General features: G+C 34.6%; 1 protein-coding gene across 1 annotated transcript in view; it reads left to right on the top strand.

Moving 5' to 3' along the window:
• The window catches only part of PIGK (phosphatidylinositol glycan anchor biosynthesis class K), a 133,526-nt gene that overhangs the window by 32,405 nt on the left and 74,270 nt on the right, over positions 1-26,851 (top strand). Inside the window, exons 4-9 of the mRNA XM_059924616.1 lie at positions 4,234-4,369; positions 6,069-6,180; positions 8,081-8,177; positions 10,418-10,535; positions 10,740-10,850; positions 25,346-25,518. Coding sequence (XP_059780599.1) covers positions 4,234-4,369; positions 6,069-6,180; positions 8,081-8,177; positions 10,418-10,535; positions 10,740-10,850; positions 25,346-25,518 — 747 coding nt within the window. The remainder of the gene's footprint in view (positions 1-4,233; positions 4,370-6,068; positions 6,181-8,080; positions 8,178-10,417; positions 10,536-10,739; positions 10,851-25,345; positions 25,519-26,851) is intronic.

The raw sequence follows: 26,851 nt of genomic DNA, 5'->3' as shown, positions 1-26,851 counted from the left end.
TATGAGCCTATAGCTACCTAGCTCAACCCTTATGTAACATGTCTGTTGCTGTTGAGTTCCTGTCTCTGCAGTGCAGTTTGAGTTTTATTTCTAATAATATAAGGGCAGAATACCTGGTATCATATAGTCTTATAATGCCAAATATTTAAAATTTGGCAAATTGAAAGTAATTCAGAAAGTCTTGATGGTCCAACACCTGTGGCTAGCATATTTATTATGATTAGTTTTGTAGAGCATTGGTGGCGAGATTTGTTAACTTGGCAGTCAGTTCCTCAAGACATGGAAGAAAAGGAAGAAGAAAAGCCAAAAGTAAATTACTCTGCCATCAAGCTAACAATTATATAACAAAATTTGTTGAATTTGCTTGGTCCAGTAGTCATTAGATTGCTGCAGAAGAGGTAACCCACAGAGCATTCTGAATAATTTATGTCAGGAAAAAAAAGTAACACTTATGAGCAGAAACTCAGAGATTTAAGAGAGCATCAAAGATCTCTGTGATCCTCAAATCCCCAGTTGCTTTAATTTCAACTACTATTCTAGATTGGGATGATGATATTATTGAAGATAAGCTTGGTGTAGGTTGCTAAAGATGCTCTAAGGTAGTATTATCTGATTAGTAGCGTGGTTAAAGAATGTATAGCAATTTTAAGTGAATGGTTTAAAAACATTTTCACCAATACAGTAATTTATTTAAATTTCATTTAGTGAAAAATTTTTATTATGGTAATACCAGCCTGTTATAAATGAAAAGTTATGCTTTTTGAAATGTCATACTCTAATGGTCTAGAGCAGTGAAAGATTATTTATCTATTTAAAATGTTTTGTTTTTTTTTTTACCCATTGGTTACTGGTTCCTGACTGGGCCAACGAAGAATTTCAGGGAGGAGGGTAAAGAATGGCCGAGCAGCCCTGATACAGGGCTTACCTGTTCCTTCAATGTTAGACAAACATAATAATGGGAAAGTATTTATTTCAGACCATTTTCCACTCACATATGTTTCTAGAATTGGGTTTCATGCCTTTTTTGAGAGGTTTTAAAATTTCTTTTTCATTTTGATGATCTTTAAAATCTATTTAAGCATGATCTATTTAAGGTATTCTATTAGATCAGACACCAAATAGTGGTAAGGGAAGAAAATATTAGCAGTTTCTTTTTTTTAACCTATAAAAGAATGAAGTTGTGCTTCACTAATATTTATTATATATATTTGAAATAGCAAATACATATGACTTTCAAATTAGTAGATATATATATACATGTGTGTCCTCACATTTTTTTTAACTAACAGGAGTGAGTGTATGATTTAAACAATGTAGAAACTACTTATATAAATAACCACTGTATTTGTTTCAAACCCAGTTTGAACTTTATACAATTTCAGTGCTCACCTTTTGGTTTTGTGCTGAGAGAAGGCCATACCATATGCTTTGTTGTGCAATGTAGGTTTTGCTGGGCCTTGAATAAAGTGTGAGAGTTGAGTCATCACACATGGTACTATAGGATTGCCAAACTGTAAGAATATCATATTCTTCTATCAATTGGATATATTTGAGGGATTTTTGTCTTAATTTTAATAAGATAACAAAGCAACTTGCTATCGTTATTTATAGGAATGTAGTAGTGTGTCTTCAATGTAGATTTTTTTTTTGTCTTGATTCTCGCAGTGATTGTTTTGATACCCACTCAGTGAAGACTTAAATAACTGCTGTGATGCTAACCTGATATTCAGGTGAAAAAGGCACTTTAAGGAGATAACAAGTTAGATCTCATGATAACTGGTGTTCAAAGAGTGTTTGTTGGCAAAAGGCTTAGTTAAATATAAGATCTGATTATCCTGAACAGTAAACAGAGCATGGAAATTATGAATGGCATTTTGTGCAACATACTTCTGTGAACAGATGTATTCTATATCATCAAATTATATTGTAGTATGGATGTCAAAATATAGAAAAAAATAAAGTGTAGAACCAGGCCTGAAGTTAACCTCTTTCTCCTGTTAAATACAACAGCAGTCATTTAATTTCAGCAAAATAACATCATCCTTCAAATAGAATTAATGTTCTTAGAATATTATTAGTTTAGTAGCTTTATTAGAATCTGCTTTATAATTTTGTATTTATTTTTAGTTTTGTAAGAAATATAAGCCTAAGGAGTTTATTTTCGTGTATATATTTAAGTATCATTTTACAAATAATTTTACGCTTGGGCCAGGTGAGAGTTTTTTTTTTCTCCAGAAAAGAGTTCTGAACATTTCTTAACTTTCAGAAACAGTGCATTAGAATATGTGGTTGAATTTCTAAACCTTTGAAAATTCAGTCTGTTTTCTGTCCTGTTTTTTATTTATTATCTACAGATATAATGAATATTTTTTATGATATATTGATTATGTTAACCAAAGGTTATAGTACTTATATTGAAACTCAAAATTATCCATAGGAAAGTGTTGATTGAATTTATAATTTTAAGCTGAAGTGACTACTTCTTTATGAAATTGACATTGTATAGATATTAAGTAATCATTTCATTTCAAGGAACGAAATTAACCAACCAAAAACATGACCTAAAGGAATATTTTTATTTTTATATTGAGATTTATAGGTCAGTTCATTCTTGTTTAATAGTGGCTTATAACAGAAAAGATATGATTGATAATAACTTAATATAAATCATTTTAAGTTATTAAAATGAGAAGATATATTTTCCATTTTAAGAGGAATAACTTTCACCATTCTGTGAGTATGAATCAGTAACAGCTGAAGATCTGATCTTTGAATGTGGCAGGGTTGGAACCCTTTCAAAATAGAAACCTAGCCAATTTTCAAGAAAAATCACAGTGTTTCAGTTCTGAACTTTAATGTATTTGGACGATATGCAGCAGAACATTTTCTTCTTGCTATCTCTTTCCAAACTAATTACATATGCCACATTAATTTTTCCCTTATGTTTGGGAAGCTCAAGTATATGGTAGAATAAAGAATCGCCTGATTCATGTTCACCAGTTTTAATGGAAAGATCAAGATGAGAAGCATTTAAGAGAGACTCTGTAATTTTCTCTCAAAGAAAATAAAAGCAAAAATGAAAATGTTTCATTCACTCAATGAATGTTTATTGAATACCTACTATATGCCAGGCTCTATTACTAAGCCTGAGTGATACAGTGGTGAACAGGACAGATAAAAGTCCCTGCCCTCAGAGAAATGCTCATATTCTAATGGGGGGGGGTGGGAGAAGATGGGGATTTCAGATTCGTAAATGACCTATAGAAAAACAAACTTGAAGTGAGAATAGAGTACCTTAGCTGAGATTTGAATGATATGAAGATTTGGGAGGAGAGAAGTCTAAATTTGGTCAGTAGCCCCTGAATTGGGAAAGGCTTGGCATATTCCTGGAACAGTATGGAAGTAGCATAGTGAACATGGGTGCTAGGGGCTGAAGTTAGAGAGACAGACAGAGACCACATTGAGCCTTTTAGACCATGTAAGGAGTTTCTGTTTTCCTCTAATTACAATGGGGAGTTCTTGAACGGTTTTAAGTGAGAAAGTTTAGTGATTTGACTTGTTTAAGGAAGGTCACTCTGGTGGCTCTAAGGGGAATGAACCATGGGAGGGTAAGAGTGGAAGTGGGAAGCCAGGTGGGAGCTAATCCAGCACCTAGTCCAGCATCATCTAGAGATGATGGTTGCTGGTGTCAGGGAGATGGAGTGGAGCCACTGAAGAATGACTGCATTGGAGATGTGTTCCTGTGGTACAGTGACTGCACTTGCTGATGGATTGCATGTTTTCATACTTAAGCATATGAGATTCTGAAAAGTAGATTCTTTGGAATATCATAGTTTAACTCAGTAAGTCTTGAGAGTTTCAAATATTACTAAAATTAAAAAAAAATGTTTTGGGAGGACAGTGTAGCTCCTTCATCTTAGCTTCCTTTTGCTATATGGCATAAAGTATACTCTGTTGGGAAAAAAATTTAAGTTGGTTACTTTCAAGTTCTGCGGATAAGTTCATGACAGATTGTTCTAATTTCTCTACTTTAAAACTTATACTACATAAAGATATGAAAAAAATAATTAAAGCTCTTTTAAATATGTCCTCAGTAATTATTTTGAGTTATTTTTAATAAATAAAGAAAGAATGAAGATAATTACCACATTATATAAATAGAATATATTTGTTTTTACCTTTCTGGTTTTATTTAAATAGTACACTATATTTACTGAAATTTTTTTTTCCTAGTCACATTGTTCTGATGCTTGCAGATGATATGGCATGCAACCCTAGAAATCCTAAACCAGCTACAGTGTTTAGTCACAAGAATATGGAATTAAATGTGTATGGAGATGATGTGGAAGTGGATTATAGAAGTTATGAGGTAAATTGTTTAGTTGAGCAACATTTTTGAAATGTTTTCACTTTTAAGCTCTAAAATAGTGGTAGAATAAAATAATCTTATTCTTTTTCTTTAAACTTTGTATATGATTGTCACTGAAACCTTGCTATAATTCTGTTTCTGGAGTTCATATTAAGGAAACAATATATGAGTAAAACTATCACAGCATGAATATTTCATATATGTATTTAGATAGAACAACTTTATCTTGGCTTCTATATTAGAGTATTTTATTAAGGTTTAATATATCAACATTCTTTTATAGTAAGTGTATTCTTTGTTTTTCATATTTGATCTAAAATTTCAAGTTTTATATTTTTAGTAAGTATATTGTGAAAATATTAAAGTGACTAACACTACTTAGAGGTAATCACTTTTAATATGCTTCCAGTGTTTTTAGCATGCATGATTAAAAATAAAAATGTAAATTTGAAAAAATGGCATTATACTATATTTTCTCCCTTTGAAACTTCATTTTAAATTTAATAGATTGTATGTTTAAAATTTGAAGTCTTCCTTGATGAAGTCTTCCTCAATAATCCTTCCCCTTTTACCAAGTCTACCCAAAAGTAAGACACAATTTCCCATGTTCCCAGACCTGTTTTGAAGCAATTTAAAAAGAATATCTTTTCCCAGGCTGTAAGCTGCTTGAGGACATGGCCTGTATCTTATGTATCTTACACCTAGAGAGTTCCTGTAGCCCTCTGAAGGCACTCAAAAATGTTTGCTCAACAGTTAAATGTTTATGAATGTTGGACTTTTTCTTGTTTACTTAGTCATTGTAAAATGTAGACCAAATACTTCCCTTCCTTGTTAGCCAACAAGAAGTCCTGTTAAAGAAAAACACTTAGCATTTTGCTGTCTTCCGGGAAAAATGTAAACCAAATAGCTTACACACACACACACACACACACACACACACACACTTACATACTCATGATCTGGGGAAAAGTCGAACAAGAAAGCTGGATTGATTTTCTGCTTTTTAAATTTAGATCTGTATAGTATAACTTCAAATTAGCATTATACTCCCAAGACCCTAAATATCTTTCAAAGAATCCCAGATGTCCAGAAATTCCTGGTTGGGAAATCTGGTTTACAGTGTTATGAATTTTTTACATGTTACAGATACCCCTAATGAAATTTAAGTAACAAAATGCATTAAAAAATCAAAGATGCATAATTTGGGAATTATTTATGGATCTATCCTTATGGTTTTATTTTTATAATTTATTATGGACCTGTCTTTCATTGTTAATCTGGAATTGACTAAGTAGTTGCACATATTAATTGCAATAGTTATAATGTTGTTGAATTTATTTATGTTTCTATATTTTGTATCTTCCCAAAGAATTGCCTGTGAAGACAGATTGATAATCTTTAAGTTTTTGGCAATACTTTGTATAGTATTTGAACTTTTAAATGTATAATTAACCTATTTTTCCCCAAGGTAGTTTTTATTTGTTAGTTTTTAGTATGTTTTAAAAAATGGAAACAAAGTTAGTTTGAGGTATACATTTAAATAAATATATTTTAATTGAGTTATATTTCTCTTTAGGTTTTATTTTCAGTTTATGCTGAGTAATACATAGAGAAAGAAGAAGGAATGTTTTTGAAAGTAAAAAACAATTATCAGGTTTCCCTCAATTCTATTTCATCTGACTTTTCACTTTTTTTTCAGGTAACTGTGGAAAATTTTTTACGGGTATTAACCGGGAGGATTCCACCTAGTACGCCTCGGTCAAAACGTCTTCTTTCTGATGATAGGAGTAATATTCTTATTTATATGACAGGTAATTTCATAATTTAGATACTTAATGATAGCATATGTTTCAACTCTTTTCAAAAAGGAATTTGCGTGGAAAGAAATTTAAACATCTTAAATTATTTTTGGTTCAAGTAGTTTGATAGTTTGTTATGAAGTTCTCTTTTCTCATAATGTATAACAACTTGAAATGATATTTGAAAACAGTGTATTACTCATCAACTGATGATAAAACAGGTGCAGAATGATTCTTAGATGTCATACAGCGTGACAGTGACCCCTACTTAGTGGTCTTCTTTTCTTTATCATGTTGTATTTATTTACAGCTTTTAAAATACAATCAATTTATAAACTTTCTAAATTAAGCCAGCAGAGTTAATGAAGTCAGGAAAATTTTCATTTTAGTTTATCTGACATTTACAAGAAATTTTCAAGCTTTTGTGGCAAATAGGATGAAGTACAGTCTTGTAGCTTGGCTTTATTTGATGTACTAAACAAAAGGTTTTACAACATTTTTTTCTGAGTCTGTTGGTCCTCTTTCAGGATAGCTCCAGGTATGGGAGAAATTCCAGTATCTAAGATGGAATTGGCAAACCATGGCCCATGGAAGGGCTACTGTTTTGGTAGTAAAGTTTTATTAGAACACAGTTGTAACCATTTGTTTTATGTATTGTCTGTGGCTGCTTTTACATTACAGTGGCAGAGTCCAGGAGTTGCAACAGAGACCATATGGCTCACAAGTCTAAAACATTTACCACCTGGCCCTTTACAGAAAAAGTTTGCCAACCCGTGTAAGAGAACGGGAAGGTTGATAATTATGATAATATGGTAATAAAAACGGTAATAGCTAATATTTATTGAGACTTACTATACATCACGCCGTATTCCTAATCATTGTGTATATTAGTTCATTTCATCCTCACAACAATCTAAAGATTTAGGTGCCGATTTTCAGCGCTGTCATATATGGTTGTGTGGGTTGTGCACTGCACATAAGTGTCTGGCTTGGGTGGTGAGTGGGAGCTGAGATCTAGTATATGCTTACACTTACTCAGCTGTGTGCCCTGCTATAAAGTTGTGTCTAATGGGAGAGAGAAATATTCCTCTTCCCTTAACCCACCCTAAGGCATAGCCACTAACCACTTTTGAGCTTACAGGACTGCTTATATTCAGTGGGAGCGCTGAAATACACAGATTTTTCTACTTTGTTACCCAGCGGGAAGTACCTTTTAAAAATCTGCACAAAGGACCTATATAGGCACGCTAATGATGGCCTTACTGATACATTTCTTACTTTACATCTGAGGAAACTGAGGCATAGAAAGCTTAAGTTACTTGCCTAAAATAACACAGTCATTAAGTAGTAAAGCTAGCGTTTGTATCCAGGCAGATTGGCTCTATCATGCATTCTAAATGTCATAATCTTCTGGTCAACTCTCATGGGACAGTGGTTGATGATTGTGAACACATCAAGTTTTAGGTGAGAACTACACTTCCTATTGATATAGCATTTCAAGTATATACTGTGAATAGTGCTAGCTTACCATGGGACTAGCTAGTGTCTTCAACTTCCTTCTCACCAAAAATGTTTGCCTGGTATTTGAGAAATTTTTATCTATGGGAACTCATTTCTGACATAATAATGGAGCCAGTGAAAAAAGTATAAATGTGCTTTTCTAAAACTGAATGATAGAAAATCTCTTAAATATATATTATATCTACTATTTTTTACATAGTCTATCATTATTCTCTTTAATTGGTATAGCAGAAAATTAAATTTATTTGTTTTTACAGTACTTTTTATTTTAGAGTATAAAATAACAAGTGATATTAAAATATTGCCATGAATGAAGTGAATGTTTATATCTGGATATGTGCAGTTTGCATTAAAAAAGTGTCTGTTTGATCTTTCTGACTCTTCCTATAAGGACATGGTGGAAATGGTTTCTTGAAATTTCAAGATTCTGAAGAAATTACCAACATAGAACTTGCAGATGCTTTTGAACAAATGTGGCAAAAAAGACGGTAATTGACAAATGACTACTTTTCATAAGATAAATTAGTACCTAATTTTTCCATGGTTAGTAGATTTATAAATCTTATGAGATCTAAACTTATTTTAATAAGTTATTTCTTCTACTCTAGATTTATGTTTGTTATTTCTATTGAACTGAACTATTTTTTATTTTTTTAGCAATTGTACATTACAGCAGTAGTTTTATTATATTTTACAGAAGTATGAACTGAATTCTTTTTAGAAGAAAAATTTGTGTTTCTTAAAGAGCATGGAAAGAAATTCACCTGTTAAGATCATATCTCTTGTTATTTCTCATCCTGTTTGGAGGAAATAAAAGTCCCACCAACCAAGTTCCCCATTATTTAGGGGGATTGTAACATATATTTATTTTTCATCTTGTACTTATTCTTTTTGCACAATCTCGGGCCCTCCATGTGATAGGAATACATTATTTCTTCTTTGGGAAAAAAGATGCTGAAATTAGGATTAGTATAAAATTTGTAGCAACTCACATTAAGGGTGATATATTGTTAGTAATCCGTGGTAAGCACCCTTTTAGTTGAAAGTTGTCATATGAACTTAAGTGAATTTAAAGTAGCAATTGAACTGCTTTTAAATTAATTACCCTCAATAAATACTTATTGCTTACCTTCTAAACATGTGGCACAGAGGGGAATATGATGCTTATTATGCCTTCAAAGTTTTTAAAATCTAGTAGAAAAGAGAAATGTGTATACGACTCTGCTACGAATTAAATATTCTAAATACTGAATTATAGGCATAAGGAGAATGTGTAGAAGTGTTGAAGAGGAAGCTTTTGCTTGGTACTGGTTTTATCTTATTCATAGCTTATATTTATTGAAGGTATACTAGGTGCTGGGCACTATGTTATATAATGTGTTGTTTTGTTTAATTTTAATAACTCCATGAGGCAGATATTGTTGTTATTCCCATTTTTACAAATGTGTAAATTGAGGCACAGATAGATTAAATAACTTGCCGAACTTTATACAGCTCATAAGTGCCAGTACTAGAATTCACATCCAAGTGGTCCTGTCCCAGAGCTTACTCTCTTAATTGTTTTACTGTACTGCCTGTCATAACCTTAGATGTTTATGATCCCCAAGGGTATCCACAGATTTTTGTCTCAGAACAAATGTGTCGTATTAATTGTGCCTTCTGTCCCTTGCTTAGATAATATTAAGATTCCATGCTTTCTTTTTAGGTGCAGTGTTAGCTGTTTACGTAGATCCAATGTCTGAGAGAAACCTCTGAGAAAATGTTATTTGCTCCCTGTTTTCACCTTCACCAACTAGGCAGCTAAAATATAGAGCTGATTATGTTATTCTTTCACTTTAAAAAAGCCTTTGATGGCTTCTTCAAATTTATAGGATAAGATCCAAACTTTGTACAGGATACTTTACAGATTGACCCTGCCTTACCTTTTTGAAACGAATTTCTCTCCATTTTACCAAATTAACTCTAAATCCAAGCTACACGATACAATTCCTTTTTCCTAAACATTTATACTTTTTTACATTTAGATGCCTTAATACAGGCTTTTCCTCTGCTGGAATGTGCTATTCCTTTCTTTGTTAAATAATATAACACTCACCCCTCACTGCCCTTGTCAGACATCACCTTTCCCTGACCTGCCTTTCCTTACAGTTTCCTCTGTTTCTTTCTCTTGCTCTTGGAGCACTTTGACTTTGTTAGACTCTAAGCTCTGTGAGGGCAAGGACTACTGTATCCCCAGCTTAGTGTCAGGCACATTGTAGGCCTTCAGTAAAATTTGTAACACTCATCACATTCTGATTTAGTTATATGTTTATATGTCTGTCTTCCAGTTAGATTTTAAGATCTTTGAGTATGGTGACTAAGTCATATATATATTTTTTCTGAATCTAGCTCAGTTTCTAGGACTGTGTGGGTGCCAGATAAATGTTTTTTGAATTGAACCTTTGTTTGGATTCTGCATCTTGTGGCATAGATAAGGGAGGGGGAAGAAGTTGGGGCAGCCACTTTATGGCACAACTACTGCACTCTATTGAGGTGGTTTCCTTGGACAGGTTATACCTTTAATATTTCTGATATTAAATTTGTATTGGGAATTCTATCAAAAAATCTCAAATTTTTAGCTAATGAAATGACTAAGATATGACTTAAACATCTTAGGGAAGTATTGTAAAATGTTAATGTATGTTTAACAGCATGATTCATGTCAAAGATATTATCACTTTTCTTTCAGCTACAATGAGCTATTGTTTATTATTGATACTTGTCAAGGAGCATCCATGTATGAGAGATTTTATTCTCCTAACATAATGGCTTTAGCTAGTAGCCAAGTGGGAGAAGATTCACTCTCGGTAAGTACATTTTTTCTTTCCCATTTGTAAATGGGATTGTCTTTGGAACGTGTAGCTATTTCTAGAATCACTTATATGCTTTATAAATATATCTGTTATTTCTTATTCCTTAGAAGGAAATTTTGATTACATTTAAAATATTTTGTTGTAATGTAATGATCCTATCTATTAGACATACACTTTTTTTTCTTTGCTTTTTTATAGCATCAACCTGATCCTGCAATTGGAGTCCATCTTATGGATAGATACACATTTTATGTCTTAGAATTTTTGGAGGAAATTAATCCAGCTAGCCAAACTAATATGAATGATCTTGTAAGTATTTGCTTGATTTGATTATAGCACAATAGCTATGCTAACCTTAATGTGATAAGTGAAGTCTGTTATTCCTCGACTTCTAGGGTACTCTTCCATATGCTGAATGGTGGCCTTTTAAAGTGTTTTGAATCTCCCATTACAGTAGTATCTCTTTCTTTACTACAAGAGGCCTAAAACCTTAGCCTAGTTAACTTGCTATTCCTTGACGTATTTTTCTATTCTCATTCATTTGCTCATGTTTTTTTCCCTACCAGAAATGTCCTTTTTTAGATTCACATATTGAAATTCTACCTATTCTTTGGGAGTCAAATCAGATCCTACCTCCTCCAGGAGATCTTCCCATAGCCTTCTTGTTGGAATTTATGTAAAATAAGTAAAGCTACTCAGAGCTTTATTTCTTTTTTTTTTGTGCCATTTGTCACAGTCTGTCTTTTTTTGGACTTACTAATTGAGTTTAAATGTTTTTCTTACTTAATGGGAAGTTCTTGAAGGAGAGAGACCTCCTCTTACATATTTTTGTGCACCCTACAACTTCTAGTACCATGTTTTGATGTGGCCTGTTGAATTTAGGTCTACTTTTTTTCCTCAATTTTCTGCACTGATTGTCTCTTTTAAAATAAATCTACTTTGAAGTTGCTATCAAAAGTAAGCATAATAAAAAGCTTGAAATAGCAGTTCTAGACTGGATAATTACTGTGAATTAATGACTTTCATTCTTTTTTCATTAATTTATATCTTAATTCATTCACAAATATTTCTTGAGTTTTTGCTAAGTGACAGGCACTGGCTGTACTCTAGAGATAGAGGCATATACTGTCCCTGCTTTCATGGAGCTTTGGAATGAATGGGAGGCTGAGTAGATAAGATTCTGGACTCTAGTATTTCATAAACCAAGCAGCTTTGTATTGATCTCTTTTATTATATAGAAACCTTTCAGGTAGATTTCTATTTATTAAAGAGATTCAACTCTAAAATTCTGAAAACCACTGCTTTAAGCTATCAGATTTGATAACATCAAACTACTTACTACATTTTGAAGTTTTGAAAGGGAATAACTGCCAACTAAGAATTCTGTAACCTGCAAGGTTATCATTCAGAATTGAAGGAGCGATTAGGAGTTTTCCAGGTAAGCAAAACTAAAAGAGTTCATCACCATTTTACAAGAAATGTTAAAGGGACTTCTCTAAGCTAGAAAGAAAGCTACTAATCAATAATAAGATAACATATTAAATTAAAAATCTCACTGAAAAAGGTAAATAAAAAGGTAGTGGATTAATCATTTATAAAGTCAGTACAAAGGGTAAAAGACAAAAGTCATAAAATTAATTAAAAATACAATACTTAGTTAAGTGATATATAAAATGAAAAGATGTAAAATATGTCATCAAAAATGTGTTGGGGAAGTAAAATATAAAGCTTTGGAATGTGTTTAAAATTAAGTTACTATCAAAGGAGACCGTTATATAGGTAGGATGTTATGTGTGACCTATGGTAACCACAAACAAAAAACTTATAGTAAATACACAAAAGTAAATGAAAAAGGAATTTAAAATAACTGTAAAGAAAACAGTCAAACAACAAGGGAAGAAAGAAAGAGAAGAATAAAGGAACAGAGATGAACTACAGAAACAGTGAGAAAACAATTAACAAAATGGCAGTAAGTAAATACCTATCAATAATTACTATAAATGTAAATGGACTAAATTCTCCAATCAAAAGACATAGGGTGGCTGAATGGATTAAAAAAAACAAGACCCTTCTCAATGCTCCTTACAAGACACTCACTTCAAACCTTAAGACACTCACAGTCTGAAAGTGAACAGATGGAAAAAGATATACCATGAAAATGAAAATGAAAAGGAAACTGGGGTAGTAATAGACTTCCAAACAAATACTGTAACAAAAGATGAAGAAGGGCATTGCATAATATAAAGGGGTCAGTCCAACAAGAGGATATAACATTTGTAAACATTTGTGCACCCAAAATGGGACCACTTAAATATATAAATCAAATAGTAACAGAAATAAAGGGAGAAATAGACAGCAATACAATAATAGTAGAGGACTTAATACCCCACTTAATATCAATGGATAGATCATCCAGACAGAAAATCAACAAGGAAACATTGACCTTAAAAGACACCTTATATCAGATTGACTAAATAGATACATACAGAACATTCCATCCAAAACAAAAACAGCAAAATACACATTCAAGTGCACATGGAACATTCTGCAGGATAGATCACATGTTAGGCTATGGACCAAGTCTCAGTAAATTTAAGAAGTCTTAATAAGTTTGAGCATCTTCTCTGATCACAACAATATGAAACCAGAAATCAATTATAAAAAGAAAACTGGAAAAAAAACACAAAACATGTAGAGACTAAACAACATGCTGTTAAACAATCAGTGGGTTATCAAAGAAATCAAAAAATACCTTGAGACAAATGCAAATGGAAACACAATATTCCGAAATCTTTGGGATGCTGCTAGCAAAAGCATTTTCTAAGAGGGAAGTTCATATTAATCTGACCTACCTCAAGAAACAAGAAGACTCTTAACCATCTAACTCATTTAAAGGAACTAGAAAAAGAAGAACAAACAAAGCCCGAAGTTAGTAGAAGGAAGGAAATAATAAAGATCAGAGCAGAAATAAATGAAATAACAGCTAAAGAGACAATAGAACAATCAATGAAACTAAGAGCTGGTTCTTTGAAAGATAAACAAAATTGGCAAATCTTTAGCCAGACAGACTCATCAATGAAAAAAGAGCCCAAATAAAATCAGAAATGAAGGAGGAGAAATTACAGTCAATATCACAGAAATACAAAAGATCATAAGAGACTGTTATGAACAGTTATATGCCAACAAATTAGACAATCTAGAATTGGATAAATTCCTAGAAACATTCAGTCTTCCAAGACTAAATCATGAGGAATTAGAAAATCTGAATAGACCAATTACTAGTAATGAAATTAAATCAGTAATCCAAAAAAAAAAAAATGCCAACAAACAAAAGTCCAGGTCTAGGTGGCTTCATAGGTGATTCTGCCAAACATTTAAAGAAGTTAATACCCATCCTTGTCAAATTATTCCAAATAAAATAATACACATTTTGGATAATACACACCACTTATTCAGTTTGAGAAGAAAGAAAGAACACTTCCAAAGTCATTTTATGAGACTAGCATTACCCTGACACCAAAACAAAAGAATTGATGCTACAAAAAAAGAAAATTACTGGCCAATATCCCTGATGAATATAGATGCAAAAATCCTCAACAAAATATTAGCAAACTGAATTCAACAATACATTAAAAGGATCATGCAGCATGATCAAGTGGGATTCATTCCAGGGATGCAAGGTTGGTTTAACACCTGCAAATCAATAATGTGATACACCACATTAACAAAATGACTGATTTAAATCATATGATCATTTCAATAGATGCAGAAAAAAGCATTTGACAATTCAACATCCATTTATGATAAAAACTCCTTACAAAGTTGGTGTAGAGAGAATATACCTCAATATAATAAAGGCCATATATGACAAACTCACAGCTAACATCATACTCAGCAGTGAAAAACTGAGAAAGCTTTTTCCTCTAAGATTAGGAACAATGCAGGGATGCCCACTCTTGCCACTTTTATCCATAGTATTGGAAGTCTTAGCCACAGAAATTAGTCAAGAAAGATACAAAACTGAGTTATTTGTAATGAGGTGGATGGACCTAGAGTCTGTCATACAGAGTGAAGTAAGTCAGAAAGAGAAAAACAAATACTGTATGCTAACACATATATATGGAATCTAAAAAAAAAAGGATGAACCTAGGGGCAGGACAGGAATAAAGACACAGACGTAGAGAATGGACTTGAGGACATGGGGAGGGGGAAGGGTAAGATGGGACGAACAGAGAGTAACGTTGACAGATATACACTACCAAATGTAAAATAGATAGCTAGTGGGAAGCAGCTGCATAGCACAGGGAGATCAGCTCGGTGCTTTGAGGCCACCTAGAGGGGTGGGATAAGGAGTGGGGGAGGGAGATGCAAGAGGGAGGGGATATACATATGCATATAGCTGATTCACTTTGTTATACAGCAGAAACTAACACAACACTGTAAAGCAATTATACGCCAATAAATATGTTAAAAAAAAAAAAGAAATTAGTCAGGAAAAGAAATAAAAGGCATCCAACCTGGAAAGGAAGAAGTAGCAAAACTGTCACTATTTGCAGATGGCATAATACAGAAATCCCTAAGACTCTACCAAAAAAACTATTAGAACTAATAATGAATTCAGTTAAGTTGTAGGATACAAAATGAATATACAAAAATTGGCTGAATTTCTGTACACTAATAATGAACTATCAGAAAGAGAAGTGATGAAAACAATCCCTCTTACAATTGTATCAAAAAGAATAAAATACCTAGAGATGAATTTAACCAAGGAGGTGAAAGACCTGTATTCTGAAAACTCTAAGCATTGATGAAAGAAACTGAAGATGACACAAATAAGTAGAATAAATCCATGCTTCTGATTTAGAAGAATTAATATTGCTAAAATGTCCATATTTTCCAAAGCATTCTACAGATTTCATGTAATCCATATCATAATAATAAAGACATTTTTTTAAATAGAACTAGAACAAATAATCCTAAATTTTGTATGGAAGCACTGAAGACCCCAAATAGCTAAAGCAATCTTGAGAAAGAAGAACAAAGCTGGAGCTATCATACGCCCTGATTTCAAACTATGCTACTAAGCTATAGTAATCAAAACAAGTGTGGTACTGGGAGCACCCTTCTAGTTGCTAGATGGGATGCTGCCTGCCCAATTCATGAATCATCTAATAAAGCCAAGTACATCTTCAAATTTACTTGGTTGACTTTTATTTTTTAACGGATGGGTGGCAGCGATGAGATTTGAAGTGAACTTGGGATGGCTTTCAAGGAGCAGGAAACACAGGCATGGCACCCTGTGAACCCTTTTCAGTTCACTGTCTTTCTTGCTGTTTCCAAGGGCCATTGGTAAGTTCCTTTTGGTTGAACTCTGTTCTTTTTGTGTTTGAGCTCCTGATCTAATTAGCTTTCCACGGTCCATTGTTTTGAGTGGAAAGCTCCAGTCCCTTGATTCTGTCTCTACATTTGGAACTATGATGGTTTAATATGCACCTCCCCATTTGTTTGGGATCCTTTCCCAGATTCCCTGTTGAGAACTACTAGTTATAGCTGCAGTTCTCCTTTTGCTTGGAATCAGTCCGCAGTCCTTATTCTTTGAGGTCTGCTCGTTCAGTCCTTTCCCCAGTCTCTCTCTCTCTCTTTTTTTTTTTTTAGTTACCATGAGTTTCTGTTAATGTGCACATGAAGTAAAGCCCATTGCTAATGGGAATCTCAGAAGCCAAAAAGCTGCAAAGATTTGTGGGTACCAGACATTTAGAAGTTATTAGAGCGCTGATCACCTAACCCGAAGAGTCTAATGTTAGGATAAGTTGGTCACAGAATGGGTTAGACTGACATCTAGGTCACCCACCAACCTCAAGAAAACTTTCATGCAACAATGTACACTGTAAAGCACCGCATAATTCCTAACCCTGCCACAAGTCCCTCTTAGGTATCAGTTTGACTGAGAAAACCAAAGGCCTAGCTAGAAGAAACGTGATCCTTTATGTCCAAATAGTTGAGCACACTGCCTTCCATCACATCTGCTTAGTTTATATTTAAGAACTATGAATCCTGGAAGCTGCAGTTATTTAACAAAATGGCAAAGTTTTACTAAAATCAACCTAGAATTACATTGGCCATTAGGAGGAATGTTCCAAATAGGTAAGATCACTTAAAAACAAGGGCTCCCAAGTTAAACAAACCAAATGGAATACCTGTTTTAATTAGTATGCAGAAGTCTCCAAAAGCTTTCAAAATTCCAAAATAACTTCATTAAAAGATTCATTGCAAAAAGCCAATGAAAAATTAAAGATACAAAAGATATCTAAAACAATGCCTAGGCCTCCCCATTTCACCTTCTTGGGGGTTCATTATCAAAACACTTGCCCAGAGATCAATGTTTCAGCTGTAATCAGCTGGGACACTGGAAAAGAGATTGTTCTCAAGGCCCTGTGCAAATTCTTCAACATCAACTTAAACTCCCATATGGACCCCTCACAGAGTTGATGAAACAGATTTTTTGGGTAAACTGCTAAATTATTCCCTTAAACACTTAGGGAACTGAAATTATTCAGAGTCTGGTAAGAATTTAGACCTTATACCCTAAGCTAGATATATCCAGAGGAAAAGAAACATTCCAACAATAGGTAGATGGGTGTCATTCCTTTTTGCCAATCCCCAAACCTCCTCTCTTCATCTCAAAATACTTGTAGATATTGGGACTTTGGAAATAGAATTGTTCTGCAATTAATCTGTGTCTTTGTGATGTAGATTTCCTATCCCCATCTTCTCTGAGACTTAAGAGCCATTCTTTGAAATGCAATTGTTTCTCATCAGAAAAGAAAAAAAAAAGAAGGGAAGAAATATTTGGAAATTTGGCAGATAAAAAAAAAATCTTAAGTGTCTTCTCCACAAATATTGGTAACTATGAGATCTCCCTTTGCATCTGTGTGTATCTCCTTATGTATGTTGTAGATATGTGTTTTTTTTTTTTAACCTCTAGATGGTACTGCAGAATTATTTTGTAAAAGAGCTCTATTTAGTTGGTTTGAAGACAAGCTTGTAACGATTGTGTTACCGAGTGCAAGCACGCTCTGCTCGCCGCACAACAGGCCAATAAATCGGGAGACAAGGTGTTGAGGCAAGGAATATGACTTTATTCAGAAAGGCAGCAGACCGAGAAGGTGGTGGACTAAGGTCCCCCAAAAAACCATCTTATCGGGGTCTGGATGCCAGTTTCTTTTATAGAATCAGAGAGGGAAGTAAAGTAAGAAGGCAGAATAGAGAGGGAGAGACGGGGAGGAAGTAAAGTAAAAAGGGCCATCAGTCTTGGAAAAACATCTCCTGGAATGGCCAGCCTCCAGGAGGGCATGTGTTAATTTCTTCTTTCTTGCAGCCATTTGCAGGTGGGTAGGGTTCCCTGTGGCAGGCCATTATATATGATTATAATAACAAAAGCAAGGAAAAGCAAAGGCTAAAGTCAAACAGATCCAACGTGGAGTCAAAATTGGCTCTTCCCTGTTACAGTTGGGCATTCCAAAGTTGTCAGAAATATAACAGAAACTAACTGAAATGCTTTTTAAAATTATGTGATCTAAGATAGCTTTTGTAAATAAAAGCTAGTTTAAGGTTGTTGGTTTAATTAAAGCAGAGATGTCTTTAGAGTTATCAGCATTAAATATAGTACTTTTATTTTACCTAGGCTTGCAAGAAAAATAACTGGATATGATGAAGTTTTCATAAGTAATCTAAACAATTGTGAAGAGCAAGTATTAAATAAATATAAGTAGGATAAAAAGTTTTTAGTTGAACTTTTCAAATTAATTTCCCGAATCTTTTCAGTAACCTGAAACCTTAAAGTTTTGCTAAGATTAAGTGCTAGAAATTTATTGAATATCTAGATCTCCCCAAATAAGAAAAAATACTGAGCCATTAATTATTGAACATAGGTTTATCTACTTTTGGTTTCTCATTATAGAGAAACCAAAGGTAAATTTGGGTTTATTAGTAAGCATGTGTCGACTGAAAAAAATGCGCAACCAAAAAGTTGAGAATTATGTTTTGTTTGGCAGACAAAATTGAGGACTGAAGCCCAGGATGTAGCCTCTCAGGTAGCTCTGAGGGACCGTTATGAAGAGGTAAGGGAGGAGCCAGATTTTATCGGAGTTTTTGCAACAAAGACCAGGTAGTCAGAACATCAAAAGATTAGTGTTAATTAAATGAAACCAGACATCTCAAATTAATGAATTTAGCACTTTTCTATGTATGGGAAGATGCAAGAGTCTGGGCTCATTGAAATCATTCCTTTGATATGCACCACAGCTGTCTAGGGCCAGTATCCTGGGCTTTCCCATCCTGAGTCCCTTCAGGGTGCACCTTTGGGGGCAGCTGTAGTGGCTCGATGGCTGCAACATCCTTTGTTTACTGATATGGCAGGCAGCATTATTCGTTCACATTTGTTTGGTGCCATGCTGAGAAATTTTCTATGAGAAAGCACATGTTTCTAGAAATTATAAAAAAGTATTTATAAGTTTGCCAAGCTGTAATGCTAGTGTAAGAGATAGTCCACGATTGTTTACTTCCTAAATTTTCACTAGAAATTAAGGTTTTTAAAGGTTAAAAATTCTAATTATGCAAGTAAAGCTATTAGAAACGATTTGGGAGACATCTCCATATGCAGGGAAAAGCAGGATGTGTTTTTGGCTAAGAAAAAGTATGAGGAATAAAGATGCATTTGTGTTAAGGGAAATGAGGATAATTTTGTCTGAACTAGAACTTCTGGTTATGAAGGACAAACTAAAGGTATATAAAAGGTTGAGAGAGAGAATTTTACCTTGTCTAATCAAGCTGGCTGAAATTGAATTGTTTATAAAGGTTTTAAAAATTAAGCTTTATTATCAATAGTGTACTTCAAACTAGAACTTAATTTTTTTCATCTGCTAAGTAGACAGTATTGTTTCATATTGATCTATGATCCTGTTTCTTCAAGTGTCCAAACCTTTTGGTATCTTTGACAGACTTCCCAAAATCAGATTCTAAAACTGAAGTCTTTTGACCTCAATTAACTTTCAAGTTTTTCAGAGGGTGCCTGGAACATTTCAAAGGATGTATTTCCTCTCCTTATAAAAAGGAAGATGTTAAACTGATTAGGCTTATTTCATATGTTAAGTTACATGGGAAACATTGTCAAATAAGAAGGAACAAGCCTTCTTTATGCTGTGCCTATATAGGTATGTATTATAAGTGTTCCAGAAATCGCATGAAATTCTTGGAAGTCTGATATATCCTGGTGTATTATATTGTCTGTCATCAAAATTGAGGCTTACACCAAAGGACTGAACCTCAGTATTAGGGAGTTGCCCTAGCTGACTTTCATGCAAAAGCAGCAGCAATAGAGGCTTATAAAGATGGTGGCACATGTGGATGAAGTCCATTCTGCTTCTGCAAAACATGACCCCCTCATTGCCAGACTTTTGCCATCCTGATGTCCTTGTAACATGGCAACAGTTTGTTCCTGAATCAGAGAAATTAAGGTGAGTAAATAATGGCTGTAAACTGAATGACCAGTCAGGGCTATGGGAGAACCTAGACAGCGTTTGGTTCTTCCTGGCAAACGTTTTTCTTTTTCTGCATTCTTTTGCCCACCCACCAGTGCATTTAAGTATAACAATTTGTCCCTAGAGGTGGTCTCAGACCTCCTCTCTCTGGACTCCTTTAGCACCTACAACTGGACTTCATTCATTTGCCACTTAGTATGGGTTATCGGTGTGTTCTTGTTATTGTATGTATGTTTCCCGGATGGGTTGAAGCCTTCCCCTGCTGCAAGGTTAGTACCCTCACTGTGGCAAAGAAACTGTTAGAAAATGTGTTTCCCAGCTGGGGTATTCCTTCCACAATCTCCAGTGATTGAGGCACACACTTCACTGGGAAAATCATACGGTCTTGAACGAAAACCTTGCAAATTTCTTGGAATTATTACTGTCCCTATCACCCTCAAACATCAAGCAAGGTTGAGAGAACTAACGGAAAAAGCTGGATTCAAGCAGAACAAGAATTAATAACATGGGACTGAATGAACTGATAAGGATGATTATAATTTTTATGACTGTGTTTAAAATATTGCGGGTTCTTTAATGTTTTTTCCAGATTTAAATAAATCTTTTCTCTTAAGCTATCAACAATTTGGTAATATATAGCTTTGTGAACAAAGATGAAACATTTACTTTTTCTCCCTATCTGATCCCCAGAATTCAGAAACTTTCAGTGAGTATTCTTATTTTCATGTTCCTTGTAACAGGACACAATTAGAAACATGGGCTGTATTACCAAGGCTTTGACTGGAATGTGTACATAGACTCAGACATGACCAGACAGCTGCAAGAAACCACGTGGAAAAATCAAGCTGGTACTTTGCTTACAAAGTTCCAGCAAAGCAATCTTAAAAAAGAACTTATATGGTCAGTCACTATTCTTGCTGTACTTCTATAAAAATCAGGCCAAGTTTAATACAGACAAATTAGTTTTACTGTGATTATCTCTGGTTAAAAAAAAATGGGATAATCAGAGAGAGAAAAATTATGTTTGCACCTTTGTAGATATTAGATTCTAGTCCTGTTAATTGTCTTTGTGGTCAAAGATTCCTCTAGTTTCCTCAGATATCTGATTGTGACTTACCCAATTAACATTTCCAGCTTTCTCTCACCCTTCTGATTTGGTATCACTAAGAACAAAGGCAGCCCTTGAGCCCCATTGGAAGGGACCTAACCAAGTGTTCCTGACCACTGACACTGCTGCAAAACTAAAAGGTTTTGAGCCTTGGGTGCACATCTCACAGACAAGGAGGATTCCACCTGGCATCTGGTCCTGTACTAATGCTGGAGACCCCTGAATCAAACTGACGAGGAAGAGAAGTAGCTGACATTGATGTAGACTGCTTCTGCCCAAGATGACGGATCAAGACTTCATACTTTAACTAAAACCTTTTCCTCTTTGCTTTCTTTCCTTTACTCTGGAATCTGACCTGGAAAGATAACGCCATCATCCTTATCTCCCAGGCCATTGCTTAGAGGGGTAACCTCTCGAATTTAGAACAACTTTTTATTTCAGGTTAGGAGAAAATCTGACTGACCCTTGGCTTGAATGGGCAAGTGCAACAACCCTTGCAAATGAATCCATTAACAGTGCCACCTAAGTGGAAGTAGTTTGTGCCCTGACAGGATTTGTCTTAGTCAGTGATGGTTATTCTCCTTGGGCCTATGAATGCCTAGATGGCTGGTATATAACCAGGCAGTACCTCTTAGGTTATCTAACTGTGCCCCTAACTGTTCTAGAAAGGACCTATCAGGAGGCATTCATAATTCAGAATCGCTTCCTTTGGCAGGGCCAATTTCCCTGATTAGGAGTAAATACAAATGAGAATATGATCAGAAGCCTCTTCTTAACTCTTGAAAGTATTACAGAATCCACTGCTAAAGCATTAGCTGCCCAGAAAAGATCCTTAGACTCTGTGGCTAGAGTTGTTCTTGATTATAGAATAGTCCTTGATTATGTTTTAGCTGAACCAGGAGGTGTCTGTACTGCAGCCAATGCCACCAACAGGATTGACATTTCTAGGGAAGGTGAAGCTCAGTCACTGAGCGAACCACTTGGCTTAAAAGGGCGACTCCTTAAACTGGGTCTTTCTTTGATTGCTTTGGGTATTGGGGACCTGACTCTGAAGTGCCTTCCAAGTACTGGGAATTATCCTGTTTATAATAATCCCCCTGGCGGATCGTATTCTCTCAAAAGCTTTCAATTCATGTTCACAGCTGCTAACTGCCAGGCAAATGATCTCCTAAGACTGGAAGGTCAGAAATGAAATGAAGAGAATGACCAACTTAAAATTTATGAACCTGGAACCATGATCTGTGGATGTTACGGGAATTAAGCAAAAAACACGTTTTGGGCGCTCTCTATCCCCCATCCCCCTAGAGGCAATCTGCATGATAAAACCCTTGTCATTTCCTCCCCCCCCCACCCCCCAAAGGAAGCCTGGCCTAAAAAAATCTTTTCTTTTGCTAGTAGCTCCCCGACTTTCTTCCTATAAAACCTATTTTGTACAACCCCTCAGAGCACCCTTCTAGTTGCTAGATGGGATGCTGCCTGATTCATGAATTGGCCTGTTAAAGCCAATTAGATTTTCAAATTAAAAAAATAATAATAACAATCATATGGTACTGCACAAAAACAGACACATAGAACAATGGAACAGAATAGATAGCCTGGAAATAAAGCCATGCTTGCTTATATGGTCAATTAATATACGACAAAGGAGGTAAGAATATAAAATAGGGGAAAACACTCGCATGCACCCCAGTGTTCATAGCAACATTATTTACAATAGCCAAGATAGGGAAGCAACCATAAGTCTCCATCAATAGATGAGTGTGTAAAGTTGTGCTATATATACAATGGAATATTAACTCAGCCTTAAAAAAGAATGAAATTCTGCCATTTGCAACAACATGGATGGACCTAGAGGGTATTATGCTCAGTGAAATAAGTCAGAGAAAGACAAATACTGTATGCTATCAATTATATGTGGAATATAAAGAAAAAAACAGAAGTAGACTTATACAGAGAACAAACAGATGGTTGTCAGAGTGGTGGGTGAGTGGGGACATGGGTGAAATAGATAAAGAGGATTAACAAGTACAAACTTCCAGTTAAAAGTAAATAAGTCATGGCAACGTAATGTACAGCATAGGGAGTATAGCCAATAATATTGTAATAACTTTGTATGGTGACAGATTGTAAGTAGACTTGTCATGGTGATCATTTTGTGATGTATAAAAATATCAAATCACTATGTGGTACATCTGAAACTAATATAATTGTTTCAATTATAATTCAATTTTTTTTAAAGTGGAAGTTTCTTTTTGTTTGTTTTTGTTTTTGTTTTTTTTAGCAGCAAAGAAGATAATACCTATTTAGTGTTTCCCAAGCTCATTCAACTACTTTTCTTTTCCTGCTTTCTTCTGCTAGTACCTAATAAAACCGACCAAGTTGCTCATACAGGAATGCCTTTGATATACCTAGAACTTTAATTTTATTTTGTTTATTTTGTTTATTTTGTTTTATCTTTTATTTTGTTTATTCAGCCTTCTGTCTGTTTTGTCCTTGTTTGACATTTAACTTTCTTGATCTTCCCCCACCCTTTTTTCCTTCTTTGCTTCTTAATTTATATCCTGAACTCTTTTTTGTATTTCCTGTTATTGCTTTCCTGAACCTGGAAGGCAGTATGATGTTAGACCAATTAATCTCTTTGAGCCTTAGTTTGAAGGAGAGAGAATAATTTTTGTATACCTCAAAGTTATTGGTAAGCTTAAATGAGAATATCTGCAAACTGCTTGCACAGTGCTTGGAACACTGTTTCATAAATTATAGTTGCTGTGCCCTTCCCCATCCCTCTACTGTCGTGTTGCTGATTACCTACGCAGATAGTCTTGTCCCTACAAGTGGGCAAGTGCTGTGGGCTCTGGGTCCTTACTAGTGGGTCTGTAATGGTTTCCTTCATATATCCTGGGCTTCTGCCAAATTGAGTTCTTTGCCTTAACATGTCTCTGCAGCTGCTCCTTTATTAGGAATGTTATTTCCAATCTAATCTTCCTTTTCCTTCAGAAAATAGCTAAAGCCCCACTCCTTTTTTCTTATCCTCAAACACTAAGAAGTTTATCTTTTTCTGAATTAGAACCTGTCCCTTTTTTTTCTACCTTGTTATGTTTATTCATCTCTGACTAGACTTAAAGCCTTGAGAGGGCCCAAGTCTCATCAATTTTTGTATCCCCTATGGAAGGTAACCGTGTGAAGTGTGTATAATAGACACTTTTTATGCTTTGCTGAGTGAATGAACATGTGTCTGGGGTTAGCAGACACTTGGTCCTGTCCAAAACGTCCATACGACATTTGGCCCATGCCTAAAGGTCCTTGAAATTTGGTCTTGTCCACATGTTCATGAGCATATTTGGTTCATGCCAAATGGTTTTGGACAGGACCAAATATCAAGGACCTTTTGGCATGGACCAAGTGTCCTGCAAAGGTCCTTGGTAATGCACTGATGTTGAATTTTAGGAATAAGATAAACATAAAAAATATTGTGAGATCTGTGTAGTGGTGAAGTTATAGTTTTCAGACTATTCTCTGGAGCACTATAGTGTATTGAGGTGCTTTGGGTTTGTTATTTTTATCATGGATAAACTAAGGAAGTTACTTGATTTATAGAATGGTTTTTGTAGATTCACAGCAGGAGGATGTGCGGGATAGCTAATGAGGAGGCTATGCTTAACTTCCTGCAATCCAGAGCAGCTCTGGTTTCATCTTTTTTACATATTGAGCTACTATGTAATATTTTATTTGAATTTAAAGTTTGAATGAAGGGTCATGATTACAAAATGTTTAAAAAACTGCTCTGGTAGAGCATTCCACTGAGATGGATACAGATACAGAAAAAAAGCAATTCTCTTGTCATAGTGTTGCCTATGAGTTCTCATAAATAAGTGTTCAAAATAAACTTTGTAACATATGATTTAAAAAAGTGAATGTTTTTTCGTTCCCTTGCCATCTTCCTGTTTTATTGATAACCTATTCTAATGTCTGTAAAGCTTCTTAAAGTGTCAAGCATTATGATAGCAATGAAACTTTAATCTTTAGAACCAGTAGTTTCTTTAGGTTGGGAGAGCTTTGAAAATATACTACAGTCTACTATATTGTATTAATGGATTTAATAAAAGTTGTATGAATATGTAAGCATGTGTATTTATTATTGTTGTCCATATTTTTTTCAGTTTCAGGTATGCCCCAAAAGTCTATGTGTGTCTACTCCTGGACATCGCACTGATCTTTTTCAGAGGGATCCTAAAAATGTCCTGATAACTGATTTCTTTGGAAGTGTACGGAAAGTGGAAATTACAACAGAGACTATTAGTTTGCAGCCAGATTCAGGAATCATGGAAAGCAGGTATTCATCTTAAATTATTATTTGAATAGAGTATTCTAGTCTCATGATTTGTAAATTTTTATGTTACATTATATTAAGAGAAGAAAATTAGTATTTATAAAGAAAATCACACATTTCTATCCATTCTTTACTTTATGTAGCCCCTATGCTTTTCAGATTAATGGGCAAAAGCTGTAAATATCAATGGGAAGCTAAGATCTTGATTAGGGTTATGTTGTAGCTCCAAAATATGTTTGTAGAAGTATGAGTTCAGGCTTGCTTTAAAAAGGACTAAAACTTTCACAACAACTGACTATCTCAGAGCCATACTTTTCTGTCAGTAGAGGTATATATGATGGTTCAGAAGACCTTCATGATGGGGCAGGTATGTGAATGTTTCAAACATTATTAATCCTCTCTAACAATGTGTATGTTGTCACCCATTGCAGTAGAAGGTGTTAAATGATGTGACACTGAATAGGGAAATTGGCAGCTGGGCATTTAGAGTATAGTAGGGCACTAGGAATCTGGTAGATGCAAGGCAGATAAACATATAAAGGGGAAGTGAGTGCCAAAAGAATATAGGTGCCAAATATATACTTCAAACTATAACACAATGCTTGCATTTTCAGAATTTCTCTGGGCTCCAGCAATCTGATTAGTTCTCTGCCACGTATTTTGGTTCGTAGAGTCTGGGTAGTTTGTGAGCCTGGTTCAGTCCTATCTCTGGCTTTTGCCTAGTGTTGTATTCTATTAATCTTGAAAAATTTATCTTTAGGATTTCTTTGGGGGCTCTTAGTTATTAATTAGGGAAGAGAATGAGAGAGAGAGGTATAAGTCAAGTACTCCCCTCTTGGGGAGTGGACTGTGTGTGTGTGAGTAGTGAGTGTGCGTGTGCACACGCACGTGTGTGTGTGTGTGTGTGTGTGTGTGTGTGTGAGAGAGAGAGAGAGAGAGATTGCGAGAGACTGGTTGATTTGGGGTATGTGAATTTAGAAGTATTTATAATGTTCTGCTTGTTTTCTTCTCTGTAAACATTTTTAAAGGCACAATACTTTGTTGGGATTAAATAGTGTCTCAGTTAATAGCCACTTTCTTGAACTATATAGACGTATATTTTCCTAGCCATTAAACTTTGTTATTTGGGATTGTTTAATGCTGTCTATTGGAAACTCATACTCCAGGGAACTTTTCTGGATTGTCAAATGGCGGCATATAAATTACTTTTAATTTTGAAAATTTCAAAGATTTATAATTGAGCTTGTGAATGTTTTAGAAATAGATTAAAAAACTGACATTAAATTATTCCTTATGAAGATTTGAAATTGATATTATTATTTATTATTTCCTATTA

Source organism: Balaenoptera ricei, chromosome 1 (assembly GCF_028023285.1).
Source record: "Balaenoptera ricei isolate mBalRic1 chromosome 1, mBalRic1.hap2, whole genome shotgun sequence".
Classification (NCBI taxonomy): domain Eukaryota; kingdom Metazoa; phylum Chordata; class Mammalia; order Artiodactyla; family Balaenopteridae; genus Balaenoptera; species Balaenoptera ricei.
Note: the sequence above shows the minus strand (reverse complement) of the source record. Positions and strands in the feature narration are given on the sequence as shown.